General features: G+C 37.3%; 2 protein-coding genes across 2 annotated transcripts in view; both read left to right on the top strand.

The window, feature by feature from the left end:
• LOC139959469 (uncharacterized) overlaps nt 1-20,858 on the top strand; it is a 93,094-nt gene that overhangs the window by 60,148 nt on the left and 12,088 nt on the right. The gene's annotated exons all lie outside the window — the stretch shown is intronic.
• LOC139959476 (uncharacterized) lies at nt 1,145-19,697 on the top strand. The gene is made up of 5 exons (XM_071957134.1): nt 1,145-1,267; nt 10,019-10,253; nt 16,068-16,150; nt 17,996-18,056; nt 19,557-19,697. Exons 2-5 carry the CDS (start codon nt 10,022-10,024, stop codon nt 19,583-19,585), a joined length of 405 nt encoding a protein of 134 aa, XP_071813235.1. The 5' UTR covers nt 1,145-1,267; nt 10,019-10,021; the 3' UTR covers nt 19,586-19,697.

The raw sequence follows: 20,858 nt of genomic DNA, 5'->3' as shown, positions 1-20,858 counted from the left end.
TTGGAAGCAAATCTATGGTAAGTTGCATACAGCTATTTTACATGTTTAAATTATGGTTATGAACATTATGAATGAATGATTAAGAATTAGGACATACAGACTGCAACATAGGCCTATGCAGAGTTCAACTATGATCCATGTCCTTTTGGTGCATATGTGATACATTTTTCCACAATGTTATTAACCTCATGAAGTATTTTATGTGTCCAGACATGTGTGAAATGATTTGTGAAATGATATGTGTGTGACACAGGGTCATAGTCACAATATCTCATTAAGCTCCTCGCGGTATATGATCCCTATTGATTTTGGTGCTGATGTCATGAATATTACCAACCTTTCTACCAGAGACGAAAACTCGTGTTCACTCAAATTAGACATGGCGATGACCTATAGGTGTAACTTTAGTTATACTACTTAGGCTAGTAATAGTATTATATAGTACAGTGTGTAAATGGCGTATTCGTCCAGCTACTTTGCCGCGCTTTGCCGAATTTGCATACGCCCCGCCCACGTATCACAAGTGTCTAACATGGCACCGCTCATTCGCGTGCTGCTCGTGTGTCTATAACCTATATATATATGAGCTCGCCGAGTGTGACAAAATTATACGGAAAGCCGTACGGACCTATATTATACAAATTGATTATAGTTGCAAATATATATATGACTTACTGTGATATATATGTTATTCGTAATGTAAATAGGTTATGCATAACCTATATATATGAGGTGTACGAGTAAGTTATATATATTGCGGCATAACTAATATATATGAGGGGTTATAATCAATATATTTGGTATATAATTTTGTCACACATGGCGCCTCATAGGCAAGGTTTCCCCTGGAAAACGGCGCGGAATCAAAATGTTGCTATAGTCATTTTCCACGTTAGAGTAGCAGCATGTTTTCGTATATTGCGCAAAAAGGGGAAAAACCCGTGATTGCGAAAACCACTGACGGGAGTGTAGAAGATGCATTCTGCATTGTTTGTAGTAAAATTGAGTATTAACTATTTTGATACAATTTTGTTTCTACTACAAGACATATTTTTGCTAATGCCATATAACTTTGTCTCCAGAAATGTCCGAATTCAAGAACTTTGTGGGTTTTTTGTGTTTAAAAGCCTCGGCCTAATGTTCATAAGACACTTCCGTACAACTTGGTGAGTGAGCTTTAAAATACAAAAATACAGAGTCGTGCAACATATATCCACGCGTTAAACAGCCATCGATTGACAACATTGCAACTTATTTTTGCGAAAAGGTAAGGGATTTAGTTTTATTCGTCAAATATAATATTGCAATGGAATCACTTAATGGGGACAAAGAGTATTACTCCACCTCCTTAAATCAGATCGGATCCAACTTCGAATACAGTGTTGGTAAATGCCTGGTTGGTACATGCAGGGAGTTGTTATGAAACAATTCCCTTGTACTGTTGTACTTTGTAGTTGTAGCCTGGCGGTCTCATAATTGACGCACTTAAGAATTTGATCAATGATGTCTATCAAGGAAAAATCCAAATCACTCCACTGTATGTGTTTTTCATATGTGTAGTTCCTCAGAAATGTTATAATCCCAAAATATTTTAGGTTCTGTGCTTATGAACCGTACAATTGAGCAGAATTTGACCACAAAATGTCTGCCGTGTCAAGTTCTTTCATACCCCTTTCATTCGTTGATAAGCTAACTGTAGTGTAGGTCTTAGTTAGTGTTTACACGGGTCCAAAAATCGGGAACCGGGTACCCGAGGGCCGTTACCCGTCGGGTATCCGGGTACCCGGAAAAAATTGTTTACCCTCGTGTATCACGATTTTCAAGAAATTACATATTGGATGCTGTAATAAATGCATTATATTCTCTACTGACAATGTTTTCATGTTCAAATACGTAGGTGTAAGAGAAGTTATAAAACCCTCCTCAATAATATTTATTTGCTTTTGTTTCTTTCATTAACTTGTTAATAAATTAATTATTTAATTGTAATTAGCATTACTACTAACATCGCACTGCCGCCGCTGCTTATGCTTGCTCGTGCACGTCTATTGGATCAAACCATATAAATATCCAATTTAGTTGTTACTACTACAACTATCTATTATGCAGGCCCAGGGTTCGCATTTGCCGCGATATTGCGCGATTCGCGCAAAGTGATCGCATTTGGAATAAACGATAAGTAAAAAGCCACTTGCGATTTCTATTTTTTAGTTATCCCGTCTATAATCCATAAAAATCTCGTAAAATTCCTTGTCAGCCTTTCCTTCTATGAAATAAACGAATGAGTAAAAAATTATTTCTTCCACATGGTAGCCTAACACCACACTAAGTCAATGAGAAATCTAGCTTAGCCTAACCATCTGTTTATTTGCTGAAGTTGTGACGCAGTTATAAGACATCCATGGAATACTTTCGTTATTGCTGTTACGTTCGACCACATGGTTGCCTAACACCACACTAAGTCAATGGGGGTAATCTAGCCTAGCCATCTGTTTATTAGCTGAAATTGTGACGCAGTTATAAGATATCCATGGAAAACTTTCGTTATTGCTGTTATCTTCGACCACATGGTAGCCTAACAACACACTAAGTCAATGGGAAATCTGCCTAACCATCGGTTTGCAATTTTTTTTTTTTTAAATCACACTTTGCGTAGGATTCGGGTAATAAATTAGGAACCGGGTAGTATCACGTCGGGCGGGTACCCGGGTACCCGGATAACCCGTGCAAACACTAGTCTTAGTATACATCCATTGACTTTCAGATGCTGTTTACTATGCTCTGAGCCTCTAAGCTCAGACAGGTCAGGTCCCAGAGATTAGTGTTATCATATTGAGGTATTTTTAGGGTGTAAGATTTACAAATGCCCAAAAAATGTGCAAAACTGGGGGAGGATGTTAAAAGCTTAAAAAATACCACAATTTGGTCAGCAAATAACTGAAATGGATTCAAACTCATGAAATATGTAATTCTGCTTGACTGCAAATAGTTTAGGTGGCCTGCGCGCTGTGTCGTTGCTAGTAATAATTGAAGGTGTGTCAATTTCGGGGGTGCGTCAATTAAGAATCCTTTACTATACATGTAGGCTTATCCTAAATATTATGGTACTGGGTGATGACATACTGTACAACACAGTGGAAAGCAAGGAACTATGGTGCCTGTTTGGGTTCTTGTCTTTACGAGGATGCCACTCGAACGTGTATTCAGGCTATTGTGTTATCTAGAATTGATTATGCAAATTCTCTTTAAATTGGTGAAAAAAAGTCATATTTTCACCACCTTCAATTGATTCAAAATTTTGTTGCTAGGCTTTAAGTAACAACTAGTTCATTTTAACTTGAGACCACATAAAACCCATCATAGACCACCTTCATTGGTTGCCTGTTGAATGCGTCGTGTGCACTTTAGGATTTAGTACTTTGCTTCAATTGTCTGAAAGGCACTGCCCCTAACAATTTAGTTGGATTAATAAAATTCTATCAACTGAATCGTACAATAAGATATCAACCGTAAAATAGGAGATCAGTCCATTATTACACCCAAAAAGCCTGGAATCACCTCCCTTTCAAATCAGAGTAATACTTCTCTTAGTTCTCTTAAAGACCAACAATGGAGACTTTTCGATGAACATAAAATCCCACCTTTTTGCATCTATGTAATCCTTAACTCACTCCAATTACATTGCTGTAATTAACTTTACCAATTTCGGACATTAAATACGTGAAAAATGGGAAGAAAAGTCAGCTTTTTATGAAACCTGTTTCAGACATTCCTGAAACATTCCGAAGACATCAGGTGACCATGTGACATCACTGTTTGTATACCTCACTCACAACAATACTTTTAGTGTGTAAAGTTGTATACTTGGGAAAAACATCAACGATATTACTCCTTTTCCCCCGAAATGCCACAATTCTGTGTTGTTGGAGGTTGCAGTTATACCTCATCCAACAAAAGCATCAGCTTTTTTAGATTTCCGAGTATAAGAACCGACGTAAAACGCCGCAGACTTTGGATCAATTTTTGAGATCCACGCGGAAAGATTTTTCAGCACCCGGAGTATCTCATGCCCATTAGTCCACATGCATGACCCTGCCTCTGTGTAAGCTGCAAATGTCTCATTCTGCAAAAGTTATATTCTATCGATAGCTGTGTCGGACCATGGCCGGACATAGCTAATGTGAAATTGACCGTAAACAAGCTCTGGACGTCCTTACATGTAAACATTATATCACGCAATTGACAGTATAATATTTGCCGTAAAAGATGACCGTGTATATATCGTGCCTATAGGGTAGCATTGTTAGTACATGTATGGCTCACAGCAGGATTTCATCGCATTTATCTATTTCCTTTGTTGTATTCCAGTATCGTGAGTTCTTGATGCATTGTGTTATATTGTCCGTTATGTTTATTCTGGCATCTGCATGGTCCAAGGAGTTGAATAAAATCGGTTCTATGTAGCGATCGGACGTTTTATTTCGTTAGTGACTGTCTTGTGATTGTGGGATGTAACGTACTGGTCAAGGCCTGTTTCACTAACTACACCTAACTCTATGGAATTACACAGAGTCACGGTAGTATTTCGCCCAGGATTGAACGAGAAATGTGGATTTGGATATTCACTGCTAAATTTTCTTTATTGAAAGGATACTTTTTCTGTGTTTGTACTTCTGGATATTAAAACGAGTAAGTACTATGTTCAGCTGAAGCTTAGTCATGTATATGCTACCCTGGTCGATTCGGGTCAGCGTCTTCTCGTAGCCTTGTTCGATTATGTTTAGTGTCTTTTTGGTAATTTGTTGACAGTAACGTAAGCCATTTTCCCGTCACATATCACGCATGAGGCATCTTTTAGGTCTATTCTTCTGTTCAGTTTACGGTATCTTGCGATCAAATTGTATTACGGAATCGCCAAGCTGCTTGCCAGCATGTTCTACAGTATATTGTACCGTACGGACCTATTGACGCTCCGCTATGTAAAAGATGCTTCCATTTGAGTGGAAATTTTGCTAATGAAATAACCAATTTAACTAAAATTTCTGCTTATAATTGTCTTAAAACTAGTTGTTAACCTTCATGTGTTCTTGTTTTAAGCTAACAGCTTTTCAAACGCTCGAAATTGGAAGTCAAAAACAGTACAATTGATCGCTATCTGTGTACAAACAGTGCCTATATCAGCGTTTGATTTTCGCGGTATACAAACAATGACGTCACACGGTGACCAGAGGCTCCTTTGGGTCAATCTCTGTTTTCAGACATTCCAGAGGTTCATGTCACGTGACTACCCAAAATGTCCATTTTCGTGGTCGTTTTTTGATGGGTTATAGTAGGTTTTCGAAGATAATTTTTTACACAGGTTGATTATGGGTATGTAAACTCCTAAATTAATGGAAAATCCCAACAAAAAAAATTTGCCTCCATATTTGGTCTTTAAATGTGATATCTTTTTAGGCAATTTTTTAATGATCTCTGCTGACTTTTTTCCAACCCCTTGTTGTGGTTCTCTAAATATTTGCTTTTATTTCTGAACTTTTGATTTTTCTCTACGTACTTTAGATTTTACAGCATGTCTAGTTAGCTCTAAATGCTTATAGTTTATGTTTGTAGTTGTTATTGTCTTATCTATGTAAAGGTAGTCAGTATAGGCCCCAAATTATAGCATGCTACAGTATCATTGCTTAAAGTTGTCAAAAAGTACTTTTCTGGAGGCCGGGTCTTTACTCTCCAAATTGCTTTCAGATATTTTTAAGGGGAACACACAACATGACTGAACATCCCAGTGAGGAAAATTTCCTCGAAGGTTGTAATAAAAACAGTTTAAAAATTTTGACCAAACGTGACCATATTTGAATATTTAGCATATTTGGCGCCAATGCAGCGTAGCTTTAATTTCATAGTTATTTTTCTTCTATTAAGTTTTGAAGATTCCTTTATTTGGAAAACACTTAGAACTGACTGTTATAATATAAGTGCTACATAATAATACTGATGACGATGAATGTGAATGATGATGATGATGAAGAATAATAAGGATGAAGGATAAATAATAATCATCGTCATCGTTGTCATTATTGCTGTAAAGATATATGTCTAGTGCAGGATTAATTGCAGAATACCCCGCACCAAAATTTATAAGCTCCACGCTGTAGCTACACCGTCGCACAAACTAGGTAACCAAATTACCCTTCAGAAATTTAATATTTATCTCTGAAATTTATATTTCTCTTGATATTTACCATGAGAGCACATACAACGTGTTTGCACACATATATCATTGCTTTGTGTACCAAGTCCTATTCATGTATCGGTCATAATCGCATATACTTCATGACGTTCATGTTCTAATTAATTTACCTATTTAGCCCATGTTGCGTTTTACATCCAATTCTTTGGTTTTGCTGATTAGATTAATATGTTAATTGTTTAGTTAATATGTTGGCAGTTATTAGATTTAACTGAACTTATTCTAGGGTCTATCATATTCAGTCTTAGTTATCCTATATGCATCATAACAGGCATTGTGAGCATATATGCCACTTTTCTGAGTACAATCTTTATCGTAAATTTAGTTTAGTGAACAGTATCGTAATTCCTGGCCAGCATAACTATGTATCATTTATCTTGTTTTACCACACAAATACAAATGAGGATTCATTACCGATTGTTTTTTTTGTTTTTTTGTGCCCAGGTTCATTCCTGGGTGACTTTTCTTAACAGGTATCTCTTGCTGAAAAGGAAAAGATAATACACCCTTGTTGTATACAGGTTTTTTGTTACAAAAGGGTTACAACAGGATTAAGTTTTAACTGTGATGTGCACACATTTATACAAGTTAGGCCTAAGGTCTACATTATGCCAGACCTAGGCTATTAAGGGTCTGCTAGGCTAGGTCCAAAACCAGTGCCCTAGACAAGGGTGAAAATAAGCCTTTGAAACCAGGGACCAGGAGCAAATTTGTGATATAAACGAAAAACATTTGTGTAGTTTATACCTTGATTTAACATAGGGGTAGGCTTGTTCAGACCATGAAGATCATCCACACAGTAAAAGAAAGGCCATCTGAAAAACCTGTCACATATGAGAGCTCATTCATGAGGGACCACTTTTTAAAAAGAAAAAAAGATAATAATCGCTATTTAGCAAGTATATTACGGCTCTTTTTGCCAAAACAATTTAGGCCTTATTCACATGTCACTAATATCGTACATTATAGTCCCTCTTATTGTAGCATGTAGTATAAAATGTAACATCACTTAATCTTTCCAACTTATGCTAGGCATAGGTTCTGCTTTAATGGTGAACACTGGAAATGACATTTCTGTGCAAAACAAAAAATTTCTCTTACAAGACAGTGATGAACAACCTAAAAAATGTCACATTATGATTGAGATACAGCTGGCTGCCCCCATGTTGTCCCAAAATTCCCAAAGAGCATAAACAAGGACTGATGCAGCTGCTTTGACTACGAAAGTAGGTTTTTATTTTACTTCTTCACTTTTTTGTGTTACCAAACCAAATTCTATCCTAACGTATGTCACAAAGAAGCCTAAACGTAATGCTTCCCATGAAGGGGTGGGGGTAGAAGATTAACTTTCAATAAAGTCCGGTAGAAAATGCGGAAAAGTTTTTACAATTGTGAAACTGGAGGATTTTGTCCAGGGAGGGTTAATAGTTTTCGGCACATTTCAGTCAATATGCGCCAGGACGGTGAGGGGTTGTATGCTGTTTTTTTTACTAAATGCAGGTCGAAAATACGGAAATGTTTTTAACAAAGGCGGAACTAGAGGAGTTTGCTAATGGACGAAGAAGAAGTGTCTTTGGCCGGCGCATTTCAGCCAAAATGCGCCAGGAAGGGGATGAGGAGGGATGTTGAGGGTTTTTCATTAAATGCAGGTCGAAAATGCGGGAAAGGGTCGAAAAAGGGGTTTGCCAAATGTGTAGTAGACTTCACAGGGAATCTTCAGAGGTTCTTTTCTAAAATATGAAAATCTTGTAATGCAGACTTTGTTTGTACATTTAGACCTTGGCTAGATTAACACCGAGCTGTTCTATGAGAAGCTTATTGTGGCTTTCTTTCAGATGTGCGTCAGGGGGAATATCCATCAGTTCCTTTCTAAAGTAAGGGAATCTCCGATAGATGCATACTTTGTTAATAATAACACTTCGTCATGTTGTTTGCAGGACTTGGCAAATACGCTGGTTCGTTGCCCCTTTTCGCAGGGTTAGGGTACATCCAAGGCTCTTTGTGTTTCAATGCAATGTCGAATGGCATTATTGCAAGGAAGGTTTGTGGGAACTCTTTTGAACAAAACCCACATCTGTTCTTTTCTTTGGGTATTGTATTAACGTAGCACAACGTTAAAGGTTCGTTGTCGTGCCAGATTGTTCTTAGGGGTCCTTAGCTCCCGTGTCGGAGAAATCCTGGACCCATCCCTGCATACCGAAAGGAGCTTCATACCCAAACCCTTCTTGGCGCATGTTGGCTGAAATGTGCCTAAAACATTTCTTTACTTTTCCTGCATGCATTTAGAGTATTTCCGTCATTGTAAAAACATTTCCGTGTTTTCGACCTCCATTTAGTAAAAAAAAAAACAGCCTACAACCCCTCACCTTCCTGGCAACATGTTGACTAAAAAGTGACAAAAACTTTTAACCCTCCCTGGACAAAATCCTCTAGTTTCGCAATTGTAAAAAACATTTCCACGTTTTCGACCTGCATTTAGTATAAAAAAAACCGGAGCCCTTCTCCACCCCTCCTGGCGCACATTGGCTGAAATGCGTTAAAAACTTTTCACCCTTTCTTGACAAAATCATCTAGTTTTGCCATTGTAAAAAAAAACATTTCCGCGTTTTCGACCTACACTACCCTCCCTTGACAAAATAATCGAACTCTCCATTGTAAAGTACGATTTCTTCGTTTTCGACCTACATTTAGTGAAATAGCTTTAAACCCTCACCCCTTTTTGGCGAATATAGTCTGAAATGGGCCCAAAAGACTTTGTCAACCTCCCTCGACAAATTCCTCTCGTTTCCACATTTTTCGACCTTGCTATATAGCAAGGTCGATAGCGCGGCAACCTTGATACCGAACCCGGTATATCGAATTCCGCGGTTTCCGCGTTATGGACCTGGCCAAGCAATATGGCTTGTGTTGTATACATTCTATTGTATTGCCTTGGCAAATGGTTTCTCGAACACGCACAATTTCACATTAATATAGCCCCCTCCCCTCATTGGCTCATAGGCCTATATCTTTTATCTTGTGAGTCATTTGGTTAAAATCGAAATAAGTCTGTTAGCTGTTCATAATTAACCCACACGGCGCTATGTCCTACAACGTATGTCAGCTGCGGTCCCGAGTTGGCCTGTTATAAAGTAGTCGGAAATTTCGCGCCATTTTGTAACGAGACAGACTGCATGGTCGTACCATGGAGCTATAAACTGGGAGTTTATAGCTCCATGGTTGTACTACGACGCAAAACTTTTCCCTCCTGCCTTTTAGGTACATTGCAGGAGCTGTCAATATTAGATCACTCTTCCCGATAGAAATTCCTAATCAATTTCTATGCTCTTCCCACAGTACCGTGACACACAACACCTAGCTGGTAGAAAAACAAATACAAATGCACGGTTGTGCGAAAAAAGATCACTGCTACGAACCGATATTTTTTCAGCTAGCTAGGTGGTTGGCTATTGAGTGTGGGATTTCATATTCGACAAGCTGTTATAACAAAAGGATTGGCAGTCAGAGTTTTTTTTCAGTGATTTATTCCACAGTATTGTGTCATCTTTCTAAACGTGCGGCGTTGACTGAGCAGTACATGTGGAGGGCGATTTTGCATTTTTATTTGGCCCTCGTGATTTCTCTTCTGGGGCAATTTTTCAACTGGTAGGGCGAATCGCCCTTCGCCCCCTCTATTTTGAGCCCTGCTTTCACTAGTTGTTCAAGTTTGGTTACAAAATAAAAGTTTTGAAACATCGAATCAATGTAATTTTTCACATTGTTAATCACCAGAAAATGCTTTCACACCTTGAGTCAGTGAACCAAAGAGTGGAATTAAGCTTCATCATGATGGCGGCGAGATTTGTCTGGACTTTCAACCTGATGTATTGCCTTAGAGGAGAAAAGGGATATCCCATCTTTCAAACTCAAGAGACCAACAGATACCAGGGATTTTTGCTGCAAGAAATCATTCCAAATGCTTGCTTGGCTGTAATAGCCGTTATCTTCCAGATGTGGAATACCTCAGGTAATATCATTTGCCTATGTTGTTTACCTCCATTTCATTAACATAAAGTCTGTGCAAAGTATCTCTTTCAAGATCCGGCTTTAGGAATCACAGCTGATTTCGAGTTGGTTAGCATTATGTTTGATCTCTAGAGTAAGGCAAAATATGTCACCAAAACAGATCTAGCAATGTTCGATACAGGTGACAAATGCTTACAGTGAAATTACGACCTTCCTAACCTGTTTCGGACCCCTGGACATACAATCAGCGTCCATAGCCTACTGGTTAGGGTGTCCGCATATAAATATTTTTTATCGCATATACAGTATATGTATATATATACAGCATATATGTATATTTATACACATATGTGTATGTAAACATATCATTAGACAAAAGTAGGAGCACTTAAGCGGATTAAAGAACAAAGAAAGAACATATTACTTTTGTTGTGTGGAACTGGTAGTTGTTTAGGCGTATATAAAGTGCGCAAAAAAAGCTATGGCTTAAATGTGATATGAGGGGGGTATCTGCTCTAAAATCATGCTCCAAAATTTTGTTTTTGATAAAAAAAATCTACACAAACTAAGTGAAACATTAGACAACATTGACGATTCACGTTAGTGTGAAGGATTGGCCGACACTCACGTAGGTCTAGAATATCACCATAGCCTAGCCAAGGCCTTCTACTACTGATCCCTATATCAATGTACAACTCTTCCTGCATAAAAGTCATTTCCCCATCCAATAATTGCACTGTATCCTACTATCTCTTGAAATTGATCCAATTGCATGTATTATATTTCTGCTTAGTATCTGTTTGGCTTCGGCTACAGTTAAGGCCTCATAGATTCATATCTACCCTTCTTTTTAGGAATAAAAAATTCAACCATACAAACTCCAGAGTGCAGCCACAACTGTAGTGAAGGTGTAACAAATTATAGGTACAGGTAGGGGCCCCTCAGAATGCTGGTGCCCCTCAAAATGTAGGTGAACAAATATTATTGGCTAGAAAAAAAACTGAACCTGTCATGAACTTTCTATTATACTTTTTAGATAGGATATATGTATGATGAATTTAAAATTGCCAACAACTCAAAAATTATTTTATAGTTTCCAAAAAAATATATGGGTACAATCATCTATTTGCTTACCGTGCATCTAAAATTTGCTATTAATTGAAGTGTACCTTCTTGGCACTGCATCGAAAACGGACAACTAGGGGGTAATTTACATTGCAAAATTACATGTTTGTAGAATGATGATCAGTGAAATATAGCACTTTGTACGTAACTTGATATTTTTGAAAACATCATTACTTGATCAGAGTCAGCATTTTGAGGGGCATTAAACCAGCGTTTTGAGGGTCAATAAAAACAAATATGAAAAATTAATAAATCCATTATAGTGTAATATCAAAACTGTATTTTTACATGAAACATATAATTTTACACTAATAACACCAAAAATAAACACTTACCTCACATATTTTGTAATTTAACTACGTTAAATAAGTTGCTCTCATTTTTTTTTTAAATGTTCTGAGAAATATTTACTATTTCCTTCTACAGTATTCCCTCAATTCTATGTCCATTACATTTACTAAGATATGTACAATTCACAACATACTGCCAAAATGACTACTATATAAATGAAGATCTCATTTGGATGTAAGTTTTGCTACCTTTAAGATTTTTAACATTGTGGGTCAGTTCAACTGGGTTGGTGCTTATGGGTTGGCACAAAATACAGTACCACACACATATAGTATAAACGAATATTAATTACACTTTAAAGAACCTACATTCACATGTAACAGTTTCATGTAGCTGAAGAAAGAACAATCTTTTTTTAACTGTAATGATTTATATTTAACAGGTAATAAACAATTTATCATTTGAAACTTTAATGAAACAAATAAAGCATCATCAGAAAAGACAAACTTGTAAAGGGTAATAACTAAACTATAAAATTAATCAATTTTTCATTTCACATACACATGTTTAGTGATAAATGTATTTCTACATTCTTCCACATTTCACCATCCCTGGTTGCACGTCTGCTTCATACACTTCACCATAAAATATGGAAGCAGACTCTTTTCCATTTCCTGTGGCATACCCTTATCTACTCCAAATGGCTTCCCTAAACATCTCACACAGACATCATCTTCCACCTTTTGTAGAACTCTACCTGTACCAATAAACACTTCTTCTTCATATTTCACCTTAACCCACATCGACACTTTCACATCCTTCATATCCAACCTTCTTAACACCATCACATCTACACCTTCAACCTCGACAGCATCTACACCTTCAACCTCAACGTCATCTGCACCATCAACCTCAACCTCTTCTGCACCTTCAACCTCAAATATCATCTACAGACATCTCTTCAACAGATGAGTTATCAACAAGAAGTCGCCAACGCACAGGCTTCCCTTGTGTGCAAGCAGGAAAAATCATATCAGGCTTGACTCCATTTTCATCTTTTCATGCAGCTTTACTGCATATAATTGGGAAGCCAGCACATTCAAGCATTTGGGACACAGTTTCAACTTCTCTGCCTCACACTTGCCATCTGGTTTCAAGCAAACAAATGTGACTTGCACTTCAAAAATGTCTCTAGATTACACTGTTTCTTCAACTTATTGTCTTGTCTGGCTTTGTCCCTTGCTTCGTTCTCTTTATTCAATAACTCCACTGACTCTTATATTTGTTGTCCTTCCATGGATCCATAGACTTGAGTTACCCTCATGTTACTTGCCACCTTTGGTTTGGCTTCACTTTCTTAATTGTCAGTAGTCCATCAATCTCCTCCAATGGTGTACTCTTGAATGAATCTTCAAGCTTCTGGATGGTTTCTAATGAGTTCTCCAGTTTTTGCATATAGTACTGCTTGGTGTACTTCTTGATGCCAACTGGCGACTCAACCATTGATGTGTTGGAAGTTGATGATGAAGGTCCTGCTGTTTCATCAGTTTCATCTTGAATAACAGATGATGCTTGAACAAATTTGTCCATTTGCATCCATTCAACACTCAGGCCATGGTTAGTTACACCATGGAGCTATAAACCTGGGATTAATAGCTCCATGGTTACACCAACACGTTTTGCTGAATTTGTTATTATTTCAAGTTTGTTTGCCCACCGTGGCCAAACATCTGCCAATTTCTTCATGAAACCATCCCTGTTGACTGTGCATTCTGCTGAAAAGAGTTCTCCCTTGCTGTTATGGTATTCACAGTGCAAATTTTGATTGATTTGGTCATGTAATTGTGTGACTCCAGTGGTATCAGGTGGAGTGATGAAAAGATGCATTTCTTTTGCTCTCAAGAACCTCAACATCAAATCTGGAACTGTGGCCATCAGAAACAATGACAACTGGTCTTGCTACCTTCTGTGCTGCTACTGTAAGAGTCAATCTAATCACTTGTACGCTGACAACAGGGATTCATGTGCTTGAGAACCACGTTCAGTTGTTGATATAAGAAGATTTGGAATGTACTTGACAGCAATGTCAGGAGCCATATGTACAAGTGTAGATAGTTGAGTTAGAAGAAATCCAAAGTATTGTTAATTGTCTTTAGGATGTTTGTTGGTTACTTTTGCTCTTTTATTACTTAAGTGGGGAATATTTTTCCATTTGTTGACTGTCAATATGCCAAGGAATGGGAAAACAAACAAAAAATTTGAAAAGGAGGTGTCATGTTTTGTATTTTTCATTAGGGAAAATCAGCATTCTGAGGGGCAATACACCAGCATTTTGGGAACCTCAGTGGGAAAAAATACAAGAAACACAATCAATTTTTATGTAACTCTTAGAGAGTTTAAAATGAGTGAACCAGTCAAAATTTGTTGTTAATTCATCACGTTCCTGGAAAATTATTAGCAAAATTGTTGACCAACGTTTTGAGGGGCAAGTGTTTTTTAGTGTGGTTTTTCTCCATGCAAAAAAAAAATAATAAAAAAAATATTTTCATGTTTGGACCCAAATGCAATCTAAGTTAATAGATAATCTTCATAATTATTCATTGTTTTACCCAATAATGTAAAACTGGTGAGCTGTAGGTGACTTACAAAAAACACCTACATTCTGAGGGGCCCCTACCTGTACTGTGTGATATGCCAAAAGTAGGAGAAACATGATAAGAATCTTCAAAACATCTCAGAGACTGGATTTATTTCTTTGAACAATGCAATTGCAGTACTGTATGTGAAGATGAAGTTTCAGGCAGAATTAGGCCAGATATGTGAAAAGTATCATCCCAAGTGGCATCGTCAATGTCGGAAAGGGTACACAAACAACAGACGCAAGCTTGTTAATGAGCAACTCAATGGGATCCATACACCAAACAGCCAAAGAAAGATCCATTGTTTGTTTTATTAACTTGTATTTCATAGAGAAACAGAGTCACATGTTTTCACCTACTATGTCTTATTGGCATTGCCCTGAACATCTTTTCTGACATGGGTCCGATTTTGTCTGAAGAAACCTATTCATTATTATCATTGGAGGCTCTCCTAAAGGAGGGCTCTAATGACGCAGGCTCCCCTTACCACATTTATTCTGAAAAATTAGGCTACATATATGCAAACTGGCTGAGTTTTCCACCACCACCCCCACCCACATCCTAAAAGTGAGCATATGTGACAAAGTTTGGGAGTACCACTTTTATCCTTATGAAAATGTATTCCTATGTAATTTCCTTTCATTTGATACCCATTATGCCTTACTTTCATAAACTTCAGTTTTTAGTTTTTACCCCTACCCCCCCCCATGTTGCCCAACCGAGCCAATATATAGTGGGTGTAGATTAATATTTTCAGTAAATGTTCAGCTCTTCAGCATAGTAACATGTAGATTAATATTCCTTGTGGTATTTCCTTTCCTTTTTCTAGTCCTATCTATATCTATTTTATTCATTTATTATATGAAATACCATTTTGACCTTTCTCTGGGTTCCCCTTATTCATGGGGAATATGAGAGCATTTATGGTTTTCACTCTCAGTATTGTGAAATATGGATTCCTGGTATCCTTTCCTTTCATTTGATACCCACCATGCCATACTTTATATAATCTCAAGTTTACCCCTCCCCACCCCCAGGGGTAGGAGCTGTGTGAACATTTGAGAGTCAGCCCTTTCAGATTTTCATCAGGGCACCACCATAGGCTATCTTTCAAGATATAGCACATAAAAATAGCACAAGGAATAAAAAAAAATGTTCCAGTGCTCCCTGGTTACTTAGATTTACACACTTCCTCCAGACTTCCTTACCCAGTTTCCACCTCTGCAGGTAATTTCTGTCACAGAAAACCTTGGTGCCAAATATTCTCCCATATTACCCCAGGGACTGTGATTAGAATTCCCAATGTTGACTACATGGTCTATATGGCCCCTTCCCTCTCTTGTGATTCTAGCAATGTCATTTACATATTTTTCTGTGTTCTTTGTAAAGAAGGCAATTATGTTGGTGAACCAGGATATCGGTTCCACTTACGTTTTAATAATCAGAAAAAGCCAGGATTCCCTGTTCCCGAAGATATATATGAATTTGGAAATGTTTGCACATGATGAATTATTATATAAAAGCTTTGTTGGCTCCTTGATTGGATTTGTCCACAAGTGAGCATTGTAAATAACACTGCAATGGTGAATGGAGGCTAACTCTCAGATGTTCTGGTTTTAGATGTAATTCTTTCATTTAACTTAACTTACTGTATAAGTGAGGTAACTGAAACATTCTATGCCAAGGAATCATGTACACAGTCTGTGTACTTTATGACTCTTGTCTTTGATGGTTTTATTGTATCAACTCTATCTCAACAGTGTCGTCTTTCATGAATAAGGCCTTCCAGCTTGCCAGCAATCATTTTTATTCAACCTTGGGTATTATCACACCAGTGTTCATAGTAAGTTTAGTCTTTTATCACTTTTGACAAAAATCAAGTTTTATTGTTGTTGTAATCTCACTCTTGATTTGGGATCGAGTATTGAAAATTGGTTGCTTTCCAAATTCATTCGTTCCATCGTCTGTTATGGTGTTAATTTCTGGAATAGCCTAAGTCATTCATTAAGAAATATTAAGTACCTTAATTCATTTTCATTCAAGTTGAAAAATCATCTTTTATCCAAGTATCAACATCTATAGATCTACATTTGTCTCTGACTTTAAGTATTTCCCACATTATCAAAATGTCTTCTTTTTTTTTTTAATTTAGGGGTGAGGGGGGTGTAGGTCTTCTTTGTAAGGGGCTTTATTATCATGCCCATATACTTTATACTTGTTATCTTTATTTTTGGTGGGCTTCTTGTACAAGCTACGGCTTCCAAGCCCTTCCACCATTTTCTCTCCGTAATTTCCATTATTTTTCTTTTATTTGATTTATTACTTATTATTTTCTTTGCATGGTATTGTCTTCACAGTCCTATTATTATATAAACATTGTGAGGAAATGGAAAAATAAATGAAATGAAATGAAATGAAATTGAATTAGTATACTATGTTACTAAATAGAATTTGTCAACATGATAACTTATTCCTGGTACCATCCTTTATATGTTTCCATATTAGTCAATTGATTATCCTCTTTGGTTTGGTGTACACAAGTTCATGAATAGTAACATGTGTGGGACATAATGAATATGTTTAGGCATTGGAACCACTAAACTTTTTCGGTTTCTGGTTTATAAAAGTAACCAATCACTTCTTTTTCGATTACTTGCCATTATAAGCATGCAAGTAATAGATGCGGTCAAATTGCCATGTAAGTGTGCATGTATGTGTGTATGTGATGTGCCAGCTTGTAAACACATTATCTCCAGATGGGTAACCTCTGCACTTCTCATATTTGGCATGTGGCTTCCCCATAATTAGTACAAGAACTCTAATGATTCAGGCGGAGGTCAAAGGTCATTTGGGGTCAGCAGAGGGCAAAATGTGAAAATCTAAAAAATGCTGTATCTCCAAGAACTGATTATCAAAGGAGCTTACTGTATGTATGCATCGTAGCATAGCTGTATGTAGCGTAAAGTTTTTACACAATTTGGTGTTGGTAAGAGTTCATTTAAGGTTACGAGGGGTCAGAATTTGAAATCTTTCGAGAACAAACTTAAAAGCTATTTCTAAACCATGAAAAATCTATATATCTCAACTTTCTATTTCTATAATATACCTCTTTAACTATACCTTGTAAATATTGTTGCTATGGAGATGGAATTCTTGAGTGTGAGCCAGTGAAAGTCTGAAAGTTGGTGCTTGGAGAGGTCAGGCAGGATGAAGGAGAGTTAAGGGGAGATGGGGGTCAAGAGGGGTTAGAGATGCGTGTGTGTGTTTTCTACAGTGTATGCTATATATATATACTACTTATGATATTGTGTGAGAAGAAGGGAGTTCACCTTTCACTTTGAATTGGACTTGGGAATTGGCCTTGTGTTGTTGTGCTGGAATCAAAAGCTAACAAATTGATAAGCACTCCAAAAGATAGATCTTGATGAACTTCATATCTAGTGTGTAGAGCCACCTTACTGCCCACAAAAACCTTATTGTTTCATTTGTTGTTGCTGTAGTCAAAGGTCAACAAAGGTCAAAGTGTGGCTCTCATAAATTCAAAGAGGCTAAACATCAATCTTTAAAGTTGTTATGCAGTTTCACATTGCAGTTTCACAAAGTGTCAACTAACATCAAACACAAAAATTATATGTCCAGTGTTATATTAAATGTTCTTATAAGTCAATGATTGGATTTATCTCAACAGCTTTTCTATCAAGTTTCCATGTGCCTTCACTCAGGTAGAGCAAAGCTGTGTTCCTTAATAGGTGAGTCTGCGAAAAAGTTATTAGTAGTAAAAACGTCTGCATCTTTTAATTGACATACTGCAGAGAGATATATACTGTATATGACCATAGCAGATGTCTCTATTCATCAGGGTTGGCATTTTCCCGGGAAAAACCTGTTTTTCCCACTAAGCGGTAAAAACCAGGTAAAAACCGGGGAAAACTGGTAAATACTGGTAAAAACCGCCTCTGTCTCGAAAACTATTATTACTTGTCCGTAATATGCAGGGTCATCAGTAGGCATGATATTGTTTCATGACAGGCATATGTTATTGAATATGGGAGTTTCTTAGCTTCATTTTGAGCTATTTTATCACAACCTAATTCTACTTTTTGTGGAAAAAAGAGTATTTTTCATATTGCACATGTGTAGTTATTCTGTCACAATCTCTTAAGCAGTATGCTTTGCCTATTGCCCAAACCATTATAGGTCTACACTGGGACACTCACCCCTCCTAAATTCTTCAGGCCTATTATGTGTCTCAGACAGTTCATTCAATTAATACAGTAGGCAACAGTCTATTGAGGTGAACTTCAATCCAGGGGGCTCAATAGAAACTGCTTTGAAACTATGTAAGGCACATGGGCCCAATGAAAGTATTAAACGCACAATGGCCCTATCGAGCAATTCACACAACCCAACTGTTTACCTTGATGCAAACATGGTCCAGCTAATATTCACTTTGCAAAATTGTTATGCCGAGCATGACATGTTGAACACTATACAGGTATTTTTTAGTTTCATGTAACTTATATTTTAAGACACAAAAACATGTTCATAGTTCATACTGTAGTTTGCAAGAATTTAACAGAGTACACTCTACGTAGTTTTCATTGTTACTTGAGAGATCTACTTGGCGAGCGAGTTGTAAAAGTTACACTGTGAATATGTTTGCTCACTTTCCATGTTTTTGTGATGTTGTCGCATTATATATATGTAACAAGACAATGTGACATGTGTAATATGACGAACCATAGCCCTAGGAGGCACCAACAGTTTGATACTTGTCCATTCTCTAGATTATGGAATTATGCATCTCGATAGGAAAATAAAGTTGGTTGATTTGAGCATCCAATATATTATTTATTTGAATTATTTATAATAGTCTAATCGGTAAACTCACAAAGTTTTAGATCATGGCTGTTCTTTGGACTTAGCCCAACCCCCTACCTTAAGATGCCATTTTCCTATAGTTTCTATGCTCCTCCACAAGTTCCGCATGAATTTTTAGGAATTCTATATAATTTGAGGTTTTTCCCACTTATAGGTGGGAAAAACCTCCCGGTAAAAACCGGCCAACCCTGCTATTCATTCCTCACTGTTGGGTGGCATTTTGATGCCTCATTCTTTATAAACATGTGCAAACTGATATTTATGGCTGATAATAAAAATCATTTCTTTCAGTTTTGTCTGGTTCCCTATAATCACAACCTCTTTAGTATGATGAGGTACAGTACCTTTCCTTTGTCGATTCCTTTCAGGAGGCAAAGAGGAGTCTATGGGATATTGATGGTGTTAATTTCCTTTCTGTTGTGTGTACTGTGATATATGAATATCAAGCGGTAGCAGGTCAAAGTTTGTATGAATTCACACTTTATTTTTGGCTCCGAAAATATCTTGAAATGGGTTCCATCATTCGCTCAATGTTATGGGGGGGGGGGGCTTATATTTTGCGACAGGGGATTACATTTTGGGGAAGGTACAGTTCCTCTCTTTTGGACCAATGACAGGTGAGGTCATTGGAGGTTGGAAATCAAATATTTATTCTAGTATTGATACCTGCAAGAATCATGTATAGTGTGTGTGTATGGTCTGTCCAAATGTTGCATGAAATAATTGCATGTTTTTGGTTTTGTGTATACAGAAGCATGGTTGATTGTGTTGATAGCAACACTCATTCCTGTAGAAGGAGCAGCCCTCCCTTGTCCTGCAGCATGCCTCACCAGTCGTGACCATTATTGTAAAGTAGTGTTTCGCAAAGATACGTGCCGTCAGTGTAGGGTCACCTGCAACAATCCGACAAATTGGAACGAATGTGAAGAAAACTGTAAAGGTAATCTTTAGATATTATTGACTGATGTTAACTTTGCCTTGAATTTGCTTCTATGTGTTTGTACTGACAGGGAACTGGAGTTGCATGGGTAATACAATAAGGTTTGCTGCCCTCCCAAGAAGACACGCACATATCTATTTACAAGGACAATAGTAGTGTGAATGGAAGGCCGAACCTATCGTTCTTTGCCCATGGATGGCAATTTGCCCTGAGCAATCTGTTCGAGCTGTGATCAAGTTAAATGACATAATGCTCTTTGAAATTACTGGTCACACATTTTGGATCATGCAAGCTATACAAAACCGACTAACTCAGGGCTGGTTTACTTGCATTTTCCCAGATAGCTTTTACTTGCTAGTTTCTGTCTCTGTGTGGCTTTCAGCCATTCCCCATTGTAGCACCTTTTTTTTTTATCTATATCCTGATTGGATCTATAATATTTGAGTCAAAACCCCCTTTAAAAAGTCTGAAAACTTTGTGAACAAGGTAACTGCCAAGGTAAAATCTTACATGAATTCGTAGTTGGCAAGTGCGTCCACTTTGGTCACTCGCACATCACGAGAGGTCAAAGTCTGAAAACTTTGTAAAAGTTGAAACGGGGGAAGTAACGCTCAAATGGATTTCTACTCTTTACATGGATCAAATGTAGTAGTAATGGTGTAATGCTGCATGGTTTGGTTTCATGACTCGATACAGCTGCATAAAAACAGCATTTTTATTGATTTGTCTG

Source organism: Apostichopus japonicus, chromosome 19, assembly GCF_037975245.1.
Source record: "Apostichopus japonicus isolate 1M-3 chromosome 19, ASM3797524v1, whole genome shotgun sequence".
Taxonomy (NCBI): domain Eukaryota; kingdom Metazoa; phylum Echinodermata; class Holothuroidea; order Aspidochirotida; family Stichopodidae; genus Apostichopus; species Apostichopus japonicus.
Note: the sequence above shows the minus strand (reverse complement) of the source record. Positions and strands in the feature narration are given on the sequence as shown.